Consider the following 11,807-nt stretch of genomic DNA (forward strand, 5'->3'; position numbering starts at 1 on the left):
AATGTTTGTAATTAATTTGTAAGCCTAACGTAACTAAAGGTCAGATAAGCGTGATAAGTTTTCGAAAAAGAGAAGAAAAAAGAAAAAAGAGAGAGAATCGTATGTCCCTAGCCCGAAGTAGAGTAGGTCAGACCGTAATCAGACTACTCTCGTACACACACGTACACACACATATAAACGCATAACGACTTTGTACGTGGCAGAGAAGTGGGTGAAAAGAGGAGAGAAGCTGCCACCGGGTAGTCGTCATCGAAAAGGTGCAGAGATCTACACACTGCAGTGGAGAAATTATTTCGAGTGACGCGCAATTGCCTCCTGATTTTTATTTTCGACTTTCTACCTTTGCAAACGCCTACGCCACCTGACAAAAAAGGAAAGAAAAGAAAAGAAAAGAAAAGAAAAAAAAAAGTTACATCAACCCTCCACGCCTGCAATGTCCCTGAATATATGTTCTCGTCGATATGCAAAACCATTCCTTCGCATGCATTATGCACCTACCATAAATGTGCTTCCTGCATCGTGTTTAACTCAGCCTCGTATCGAATTAATAAATAATACAAAAAGTGCAAGAGCTACTTTCTTTAAGATCGTTAACTAATGGAGAGTACATGAAAGATGTTCCAATTCGCATTAGTTTCCATTACTTTATCTTTTTCTTCATTCCATTATGAATGAAACCATTGACGATCGTCATGATATTTCAGTTCCTATTTAAATTTATTAGAGTTTAAACCTTCGAATCATTCTTTTGCTAAATTATCAAATACATTATCATCGACTACCTCAATATGACAGATAAATGATAAAGATAAGGAGAAGAAGAAAAGAGAGAGGGAGAGAAGAAAAGGGAAAGAGAGAGGTTTGATTTATTTTTGGCTGATTCATGATCGTCCCACCCTAGTCTCCTACTTCTTCACCGTCACATGGAACACCGCTAAAAAAGTCAACGAATGACGTGTGTCCGTACTAGCGGAACGTTCGAGCGCAAACTGAAGTGAGGCTCCTGATTTCTTCGGCTACGACGTGCAGATAAATCAAAATCAGAGGAGAGAGAGAGAGAGAGAGAGAAAAGCTGTAAAAAGAGGGAGGTGGATGATGCGAGGGGACGAATGTGCAGCGCAGAACGGAGCCTGATCAGGGTGGCGGCGGCAGTAGCGGCCGGCTATTGATTTCAAGGGTTTCCTTAGTCCCCCGCCTTGCCGCTGAGTGCCCGACGGTTCCAGGTCACCCCAAACTATTCCCAGTGCCCGACACTAAAATCGTTCCTTTCCTTTTATCCTTTCCTTTAATCTCATGGCTTCTCTCTTTCTCTCCTTCTTCCGATTCCTAAAAAAATGTTATATTATTTTAAAGATAACTGTTAAACATAGAATATTTTTCTAAAAACGACTATAGTTGATACTTCTGCAGAAATATGTACAAGATGCAACCATCAAATGCATCATCACTTTTCTATCCTCTAGTTAAGATCTTCGTCATCGGATGGTTTTTATGGGACTCTCATTGGGAGGGTTAAGCTGTAAAATAAAGAAAAAAAAATTATGTAAAAACTATCGTGTCTTAGAGTTCGTGGGAGAATTAGAGAATGAGCGTGGTGGGGCGGGGAGGGGAAGGTCGGTTGGCGTCGAAGCAGGCAGTGGTCCTAGATACGGCACTGCGCGAGTTGGCCCGAGCACAGACGGATCCGCGGGGTGAGCCGTTGCTCGCCATACGTCGAACTAGGTGGCCCGCGTTGGGGCGTCTCCTTCTATCAAGGATCGGTGTCGTGCAGTCGAACGGAGGACGACCACCGCCTTTTTCTCGACTCCTTGTCCCCGGAAGGCTCTTCTTTCTCTCGGCATTGCTTCTCGGGGATTCGCGAGGGAACCGGTGGTTCGTGCGTTTGACTAGACGTTTGCTTTGGATCGTGCTCGGAACGAGAACGAGAAGAAGAGAAGAGAACGATGACGACGAGGACGAGGATGACGTTAGCATTTAATCGACGATGTTACTCATGGTAGCGCGATCTTGGTGTGTCGCGGCTAGTGCGGGGGTTGGCATTGTCGTCGAGAGTGAATGCGATCGGATGAGCAAGGAGATGGTGTCCTCGGTTCGCGAGGATAACAGTGACTTGGTAAGAAGAGTCATCTCTATCAACAGTGTCGCGTACAAGAACGAGAACAACAACAACAACAACGTCGTCGTCGTCGTCGCCGACAGCCTCCTCCTCGTCGTCGTCGTCGTCGGCGCCACCACCGCCGCCGTCGCCGCCGCCGTTGCCGTCACCGCTGCCGTCACCGTCGCCACCACCACCGCCAACGCTGCCGACGCTGTATCTGCCCTCCTCACTCCCGCCACTGCCAATACTGCCGTTTACACGAAGAAGACCTCTACGACGACGACGACGATACCGTGAAAGAAACAAGATATATATTTCCGTTGTCGTGCGTTATCGTGATTTTTAGCGACTCTCTATTTCTCTATCCGTTTGCTGTTTCTCTCTCTCTCTCTCTCTCTCTCTCTCTCTCTCTCTCTCTCTCTCTCTCTCTCTCTCTCTCTCTAGCGGACTCTATGGCTGGGATCATTCGATTGCTTTGCGACCTGCGACTCAAACTACTTATAACATGACGGTAAGTTTTAATCGTACGTCTTCTCTTTCTCTCTCTTTTCTCTCTCTCTCTCTCTCTCTCTCTCTCTCTCTCTCTCTCTCTCTCTCTCTCTCTCTCTTTAAATCTCGTTTCTTCTTTTCGAAGAAGATCACGAACGACATCTTTAGCGTTCCTTCGTAATGTCTCGAGAAGAGGGTAGGACGAGTCTCGAAGCTCGTTTTCGTCCAACCTTTGTCGATCGATACCGGAGGCCGTCGTGGTGGCTTGCAACGCCCGGTTGCTCGTTCGAAATCGTTCCGGGAAGAACCACGCGACTTTTACATATTTTTTATTCTCTTTACTTACTCTTTTCATGAAGCTTACACATCGATTTTTATATTTTCAACGCAATAATAATTCTAAGCGGCTATACGTGCTGATAGGATGAGTAGCTGTTTTTTTCTTTTTTTATTTCTTTACGTTTCCTCTTCCAAGGCCGTCCTTGTCAACTGTGTTAATCGATTCTTCTTTCATCGTACCAAACTTACGGGGGTATCTTTCCTCCCTCTTTTGCTCTTGACGTATATCCTCTCTCTCCCTCTCTCTCTCTCTCTCCCTTTCTTTTTCCTTCTCTCTTTCTCTCTGTATATGCGCGCGCGCACACGCCTTGTGTCACAGAAGAAAGAAAGAAAAATAATGAGAGACGGGAGGGGCTGGTTTACTCCCGTGAAATTTTGGAAGCACTGGGCGGGAATAGCAGCACCAGGGACGAGGCCAGAGAAAGAGAGAGAGAGAGAGAGAGAGAGAGAGAGAGAGAGAGAGTGTGTGTGTGTGAAACCAAAGCGGGCGAACGAAACGCGAGGAGGCGCCGCGCCGTCTAGGTGGAGTCAATCGTGCCAGGAAACGTTGCGTCTACCGACGCTGTGCTCGCGTGTGAAACGCGAAACGATCGAACTATTCCATGGATCCAGGTCCATCTTTTGATATCGAGTCGAACATGTAGATACACACATATTCTACTTGTAAATCCTTTAATGTTGTTCGAAAAGAGTTTCAGAGGCCAGTGATCGGACGTGGAACGATCGGTCTTCCCTCTTATCAACATTTCATTTCTTAGATTTGCTTTACAAAATCTATATACTTAAGTATGTACTTTTGATTTTCTTTTCTTTATAAGTATATTGAAAGATAACGGATTATAAACTAGTATAGAGATTAAAGACTTCTTAGATTAATTGACACCGTTTGAAGTGGCAAAAAAATTCTTATGCTCATTTTTATCTTCTTCGATAAGTCACGTAAAACCAATTATATTGAAAGATAGAGTGAAATAAACGAGATCGATTAAGTGAAATGTTATAAATGAGACGTGCAAGTAAACGAGTGTTATATTGATCAGACAATTGTTTGATAAACAAAATTTATTCTCGGAATAAGAGTTAATAACTCTCTTAAGACTTTCCTTCTTTATTTTTCAATCCTATAAAGGTATATGAGAAAGGTTGAGAAGTCAATCGAGGCTTTGAATAATCTCTTCACAGAACGCTTAACTCAATATCCGAATATCTGCTTAAAGTTGTGACGCTTAGAGTTAAAGCGGTCAGGATTGCAATTATCTCGCGTGGTCTTATGGATTAAACTAGCTTCCATAATCGGGATCACCTACAACTCGAAATAGTAATTATTATGTAAATCCGTTTTGCGTCTAAACTCATGAAATCAAATATCAATCGCCGAAGAAAATTATTGATATACGAAGAAAAAATAAATAAATGAAAGAAATGTACCGGCCAACAATTTTTATTCTAGTCTAAAGCAAAGCACTTCTCGAGTTATGTAAAGTAAAGGAAATAACATATCATAGCGCAGGAGTTCTTTCTTTCTCTCTCTCTTTGGAGAGAGAGAGAGAGAGAGAGAGAGGGGGGGGGGAGAGAGAGAGAGAGGGAGAGAGAATAGAACGTTTGTGACGATTCATCGTCGAGACTATGTAGTTTTTAATAAATCTTCATGGCTGACAGCGGCCGAAAAGTTCGCAGTAAATTTAAGAAGTTTGCCTTAGGATCTGTAGTGGAGGGGCGAGGTATGAGAGAAGAGGGGAAAGTCTTAGCCAACGGGCGCGTATGCTCGTGACCCACTTACTTTCATGTTTACTTGATCGATCACCCATGTACAACACACATACACACACAATATGTTATCTATATTATATTATATAGATATGTAAACTTTTTTCCTTCTCCGATTGAAGATCAAACATTGAATAGATAGAACTTACGAAAATGTTTCAAGATCGCTACGTTATGTACTTGACTCACGATACGTCACGCTGACTAAAAGTTTGAAAAGAGGCTACCGTCATGCAATCCGTTAATTATTGCATATCTCTATTTCCTTTGGTATACCTCAGGGATGTTCCACCCAGAATCCATCGACGTAATCGATACGTCAACACTCACGTGCTGGATTATCGTCGACTTATTATAGCAGGACTTATAGAGATGGCTTTATTATTACAGTCTTTGAGACTCATGTAAATCCAGTCAACGATATTATGTCTCACATAGTGAAGCATATTCTATGAAGAGAGAGAGAGAGAGAGAGAGAGAGAGAGAGAGAGAGAGAGAGAGAGAGAGAACGACGAAACTAGAGCCAATTTGATCCGGAATGAAAACAAAAAACAAGAAAAAAGATACGAGTAAGAGACAGCGTTTTTGATTGAATATTGTGTTGTTGAAATTGTTGAAATGGAAGGTTTCGTTAAGAGATCGGTTATGTCGAAGCTAGTTAAGTCAGTTGAAATACGAATGACTCGACGTATCGAGAAATTCTAAGGAAAAGAAACAAATATCGCGAAGGTCATTCGGATATAAAATGGTGTCAATCTAAATTTACGCGCTACTTCGATGATCATGCGTACGCTTGTTCGAGATCCACTTTTTTCTTTTCCTTCTATTTAAACGTGAATCGTTCTTTAACTCTGTTACACAAATGCAGAAACATTAATTGCGACGGTTGCAAGGATAATTTCTCGAAATGACAAAGATAATGTTAATGGAGTAACGCGACGTCTCGCATTGTCAGGGCAACGAATTAAGTTTTCCCCGTGATAGGAGAGCCTTACACGGCATTGCTCTTCAGAGAATGAAGATATCGATCGACGTGAAAGTCGATGGGGGAACAATGTAACTCGTTCTCGAGTTAACGAGTCAAGTTTTTCTTTAAACATTTAAAGAATCTCTCCTAGCGATAATGCGAGACAATGAATGCTCAACACCTGCAGCTTGGTTATATTCAACGGTGAATACAAACGTACATATGTGTAGGTATATACCGATCAACGAAATTATCTATTAGAAATCTTGACAGCTTCAACGCGAGCAGAGCGATCGTTTTGTTAGTAGGAAACGAGCAGCGCGCAACAAATACGTACAAACGATTCCAAGACGGAGATAGACGTATCTATATTTCGAAATAAGGAAACTAAACGAGAGCCTCGAATGTAAATTCAAATAGCGAGAGAAAGAGGAGGGCGTAAATAATAGTGGTAGGGAGAGATTCGACGAATCTCGTAGAGACCTCAATGGTTATGCACTCGTTAGTCGAGCGAGAACCGTCGCCGGAATGACCTCGCTTATCTAAACTCGCGTTCAAACCTTACTTCTTCCACTTTTACCTCCTTGTCTTTCTTACTTTTTATCTTTTCTTTTTCTTTTCTTTCCCCTCCCCCCTCCAAGCTCCATCCAGAGATTCCAACGTTCATGAGGACGGATTTACTAGCCTTCTCGTAACGATCCGTGTGCGCGGTCCGTACGCGAAAATCTAATAATACGCGTGCGTGTCCCATATAGATTCCGTATTATTGACGTGTACACACGTACGTACGTGTCTCTGCGTTTAACGAGTCAATTGTGTGTACAGGAAAAAGGTACGAAAAAAACACATTCTCTTTTCTTCCAAATGCATGAATGGTATATACCTATATGATATATAGGTATAACATTGTATGTACGAATATATATATATGTTTTACGCTACACACCTTTCTACTACTATCAACCGTTAACTTTTTTTAAAGTTCGCTGTACTCTGCGATAGTTAGAGCTTGATACCACGATAGAGATATGTTTTCAAACGTGTCAAATCATGACGTAACGGAATTCTTTCAGACAGCGAAATACAAGACAGAAGAAATTTGCTTTTCCTTTCGTTTGATCGATTTATTTCGCTTAACGTGCACTCTAACGTTTCGCTTAACGATACGATATAGGAAATAACATTTTTCTCTTATAATCGATATTTATTGAAAAGATTTTGACTTTTGTTTTTTGTTTTTTTTTTTTTTCGATACGATTCAACAATTCGATATACGAGAATATATACCTGCGTGCACAAAAGCTTCAAGAGTTCGCATGCGTCAGTTATCTATCGTCGCAAGTTTTGAGTCAAAAGTTGATAACAGATATCGTTCCACTGTTCACTATTTATTCGTGAATCTACAATTAGGCGATATACATATGTTGATACAACGAAAAATTTACAAAAGGTATTTTTCCTACTTTGTGAATCTTTCTAAGGATAATGCGAGAATACAAACTCAATACTCGAGCGTAGAGAAACTTGAGATAGATGGAGAGAGAGAGAAAACCTGGCATTAAATTTAATATCCATGGAACTGCAATAGCCGTTGATTGCTGTCATAAAATTAATTTCCTTCGTTATGAACCGTGAGAGAATGACGGTAGGAGAAACAACAGAAACATAAATAACCCCTTAAGATTTCACCATATTGAATCGTGGATTTACTTTCGATCGGCCTTGAATGTTGCGTAGCTTCCATTCGTCCTGTGATTTCATCTATTGGTATTTGATATGATCGTCCAGTGTTCGTTACCTATCAAAAACATATATTCTGTCTGTAATAATGTGATCTGATCGGTGGAAAAGTATGGAAATAGTAAGAATGAGTGAACGTAAATAGATGAAGAAAAGAGGTATACTTAAGTGTTCGTAAAAAAAATCGGCAAATTATTAACTTCGGAGAAACGAGTGAAAGCCAACTACGTAATTTGTTCGAACTTATATTTTCGTCTAACTCACTAGAAGAAATCTATTAAAGAAAGAAGAGAAATAATGCGTTGACTGCATCGATCGAAAAGATGTCGAAATGAAGATTCTATTATGATTTGAATTTATCTTTCGATAATTTCCATTTTCTTTTTCTTTTATCGGCAACAATCGAACATTCTTCGTATTCGTCTCGTTATTTATTTCTCTTATTTGAAATTATTGAGAAATTTCCTAATTTTCCTGATGAAACGATAAAGTTATTTTACGTTTCAATGAAGAAGCGAGAATCTCCCTTTTCGATAAACGTGCGTACGTAACTTTTGAAGAAAAAAATTAAGACGAATAAAATTAAGTTTTTTATATCGAAATTATGCGCACGGCGTTCCGTAAACGTTAAGATATTCTCCAATTTAAGATTAGATCAAATCATGGTTCATAATGGAATAATCTGATAGGCGAAAGTTCAACAACGTAATAGATGAAATATCATATTTTCTTTTGTTAAGAGTGACGCATTTGAAACGTTTATCATTTGTTTCATGCGTGTAAAAAAGTATATTAATTGTTATAAACACAGTAAGGATAAGTTATATGAAACGTATTAGAAAAAGAGAAAAAACGAACGAACAAACGATAATATCTATATTTGTCTTCTCGTTTCAGGTAAAATAATTCGTATATCGAAACAAAGCCGAAGACGATTGAATCGAAGAGCGGGCTCTGGTAGAAGATTGCTAAGTGATTTAACGGAGACAAAAGCGTCGTCCTCTTTTTCGTTGATTTTATTTAACATTGAGCGTCGTGCAAGACCATCCACAGATTTTCTCGCGTATCTTGCTTTTCTGCTACTATTTCAAGGAGATAAAATACGCTTGTTTATTCTTTTCGCGAGAACGGGAGCCAAAACGATAAGGACCAAAACGAAGACGAAAAGTGAAATCGTGGCGTACGTCGCTTGGAAATATACATCGAAGAGAGAAACGTTGTTGGCGCCTTGTCTAATCGCCTGGCACGATGGCTTGCAAAGTTACTAAGGTGAGTCCATTATTTTTTTACTCTGTAAAAAAGAAAATATACATGTGTGTGTGTGCGCGCGCGTGCGTGCATGCGCGCGTGTGTGTATAATTAGATTTATTTACCGATAAGTCGTAATACCCGATGAAGAACTTCATTTTAAACCGACGATCTTGTATTTGCATTCTTCACGTTATTATTGAATGATCGTCCAATAAGAAAAATGACGATAATTGCATCGCGGTGTAAATTTTTAGTGGTGAAGGAAGTGCGATCTTGTTGATGGAACAGTAAATTATTACACGATACGATATCTTGATAATGATTTCGTAATTGCCCTGATTATTCTTTTCTACAAATCTCAAGTGGTTTTGACGCCTTATTGTTTATGAGAAACGTGAATTAACATTATCGCATTTCGAAAAGGAAGGAACTATTTTGAAGAATCTTGCGTCAATTTCATTTCTATCGGAATAAAAAGGAATTCAAGAAAAAACTATCGAAATAGAGGATAACGAATATGTAAGTTGGAGATAAAAAAAATGTCGTTAAGAAGGATAAACATATTACACAAATATCTACATTAAATTAACCGCGTGAACTTTTTAATGACGTATTGAAGTGAATTATCGGTTCGATCAATTACATCGGTTTAAGTCCTCTCCTTCGATCATTTACGTCGGTTAAATTACCTGCAATGAATTACATAAAAAATAATAGCGCAGAAACTACTAATAACGTATATCGAAAAACGACAGTTAAGTCATGCTTAAGAGCGCGGGTAATTATTTATTTACACGGCCTATTACACGGTCGATTCTTTCTTTAATTTATTCCAAGTATTACGTTTATCTTAGAAGCGAATTCGAATATACGCTTTCGTTTAGTGAATTTAACGTCATTTAATTCTTACTTGAATTTTAACTGGATCATTATGCGTCGTACCGATCGTATGTAACATTTTTCTAAGTAAAAACAACAATTTTCCTACTGTTCCCATTAAAAGCAAGTATTTTGCATAAGTAACTACCGTGGCATTCTATCCATCGATCGTGCATGTAAAATTTCTATATCGTTAATTACTGCAATGTGATCTTGCAGTAATTGTTAGTCATTTCCAATATCGCACTAATACGATCGCACTGATACTAATACGAACACGTGATATCTCTTGTTGTCTCTTATTTTCGAGCATACCCGTTTGTTGCTCGTCCAAGAGTTCAACTCCTGGCTCGTACCATTCAAAACTATTAGACATGCTATTAACGAAGAGAGCGTTGCACGCAACATATGCCTACTACTGGCAAGTTACAGAACTTTACGAAACGTCGCAAGCTTGCGTAAATCTCTTTTTTCCTTCTTTCTTTGCTTCTTTTCTTCCTTCCTTCCTTCTTCCTTTCTTATCTGTCTACTACAGTAACCAATTATTTCAATGAATTATCACACGACTCTCGTTGACTGATCCAGAAGAAAAAAGTTCTTAAAGTAAGATGCTTCTCGATGGACTGAGACAGGTGATTTTACGATTCGATAGTAAGTTTAATGTTGGCAATGCACAAGTTGCATAAGCTGCGTGATCAAAGTTCCTTGAATCGTGCAACAGACATATGATCGATTAGCCGCTCGATGAAACCGCGATGGTCCTTAGAAGTTCCATTGTGGAAAATATTGAAAAAAGAAGTTGAAAATTCTCTTGATATACGTAATATACGTTCGACTAAATTTGATATGACATAGGACTGAAGCTAAAGTCTGTCGATTCGTTAAAATCTACGTTGGATCGTTCGAATCCATTGAAAGTAATTGAAGAGATAAGCGATGGTCCTTAAAAAGCGCCATCGCGGAATAAAAGGAAAAGATTGCAAAGATCATCTCGTAAAGTTTTCTCAGAAGATCTATGTGTGTGTCTCTCTCTCTCTCTCTATCTGCCCCCTGAAGCAGCCCGAACGATGGCCGATCCACGCGGCTTCAAACCAATAAATCAGTTGTGGCAGAGCGTGGCAGTATCAACGGATCCGGATTCGGAATACTTGTACGAGGAGATTTCGGGCCTTTCGGGGTCCCAGGATACCGAGGCAGGGCCGGCGGGGGCCGCCGTCGTTGGAGAGGAGGAAGAGGGAGAGGAGGAAGAAGAAGAGGGAGGAGAGGGAGAAGGAGAGGAGGAGGAGGAGGAAGAGGAAGAAGAGGAGGAGGACGAGGACGACGAGGAGGAAGAGAGAGGACTTGGACGACGAGAAGAAATTAATAGCAGCAGGAGTAACAGAGATTGGTGGAGATATCGCGATACCGAGAGTATCGGCACCACCATCATCGCGACTAGCAAGAAAACAGGCGACTCGAGGTCGCGAAGCAGATCGGCCGACAGGCCATCATCGAGCGAGAGGAAAAATATCGGTAGCAGGGTGGAGGAGGAGCAATATGCCGCGCGCAGGAGTTACATGGAGTCCGGTACAGGAGCCGTATTGCCACCTCCTGCGACCGCTCTCAAGCTGACCAGGGGGCGAACAAGCAGCAGCACCGTTGCTCGGTACCTGCACTCGGCCAGTACCAATACCGGCCAACATTATCACCATCATCATCACGGCTTACACAGTCAACATCCGGCCGGAGGTGCGACCAGGCCGAGCGTCAGGCATCATCATCAACATCGCTCAAGCCGCGGATTCTTCAGTAATGAGACGCAGGAAGAGATACAGGAGGACGATGAAGCTACTCTACGGGAGTTGCTTGTAAGGTACGTTCTCGACGTACGCCACTTTTTTCCTTCTATCTATATATCTATATCTATATCTATATCTATATCTATCTATCTATCTATCTATCTATCTATCTATCTAACTATCTATCTATCTATCTATCTATCTATCTATCTATCTATCTATCTGTCTATCTATCTGTCTGTCTGTCTATCTATCTATCTATCTATCTAACTATCTATCTATCTATCTATCTATCTATCTATCTATCTATCTATCTATCTATCTATCTATCCATCCATCTATCTATCAATCTATCTATCTATCTATCTATATCTATCTACCTTTTATCCATCCCAATCCTCTTTTGTTTCTTCTTCTTCTTTCTCTTCCACAGTGGATCACAGACTATGACTCCGTGATGTGTAGTATATCAAAGTGCTGTTTTATTCTAACCAGTCTG

General features: G+C 40.4%; 1 protein-coding gene and 1 long non-coding RNA gene across 17 annotated transcripts in view; one reads left to right on the forward strand and one right to left on the reverse strand.

Moving 5' to 3' along the window:
- Positions 1-698: 698 nt before the first annotated feature.
- LOC122634433 lies at positions 699-1,577 on the reverse strand. Its single transcript, XR_006328386.1, has 2 exons — positions 1,403-1,577; positions 699-1,326 (listed from the first exon to the last, which is right to left on the reverse strand). It is a non-coding gene; the product is annotated as an uncharacterized LOC122634433 (long non-coding RNA).
- A 140-nt stretch (positions 1,578-1,717) lies between these two features.
- LOC122634411 (glucose transporter type 1) overlaps positions 1,718-11,807 on the forward strand; it is a 27,671-nt gene continuing 17,581 nt past the window's right edge. For 7 of the 16 annotated variants that reach the window (XR_006328382.1, XR_006328381.1, XM_043823334.1 and 4 more), the window contains exons 1-3: positions 1,723-2,609; positions 8,298-8,669; positions 10,590-11,382. Coding sequence is in view for 13 of the 16 variants with exons in the window: in XM_043823334.1 (XP_043679269.1) it covers positions 10,598-11,382 (785 nt within the window). In the remaining 3 variants the exon portion in view is untranslated. Of the gene's footprint in view, positions 2,610-5,234; positions 6,493-8,297; positions 8,670-10,586; positions 11,383-11,807 lie in introns of those variants that run through there. The other 9 variants (XM_043823339.1, XM_043823340.1, XM_043823329.1 and 6 more) reach the window with 8 other exon arrangements.

The sequence above is a fragment of the Vespula pensylvanica genome, chromosome 14 (assembly GCF_014466175.1).
Source record: "Vespula pensylvanica isolate Volc-1 chromosome 14, ASM1446617v1, whole genome shotgun sequence".
NCBI classification, from domain to species: Eukaryota; Metazoa; Arthropoda; class Insecta; order Hymenoptera; family Vespidae; genus Vespula; species Vespula pensylvanica.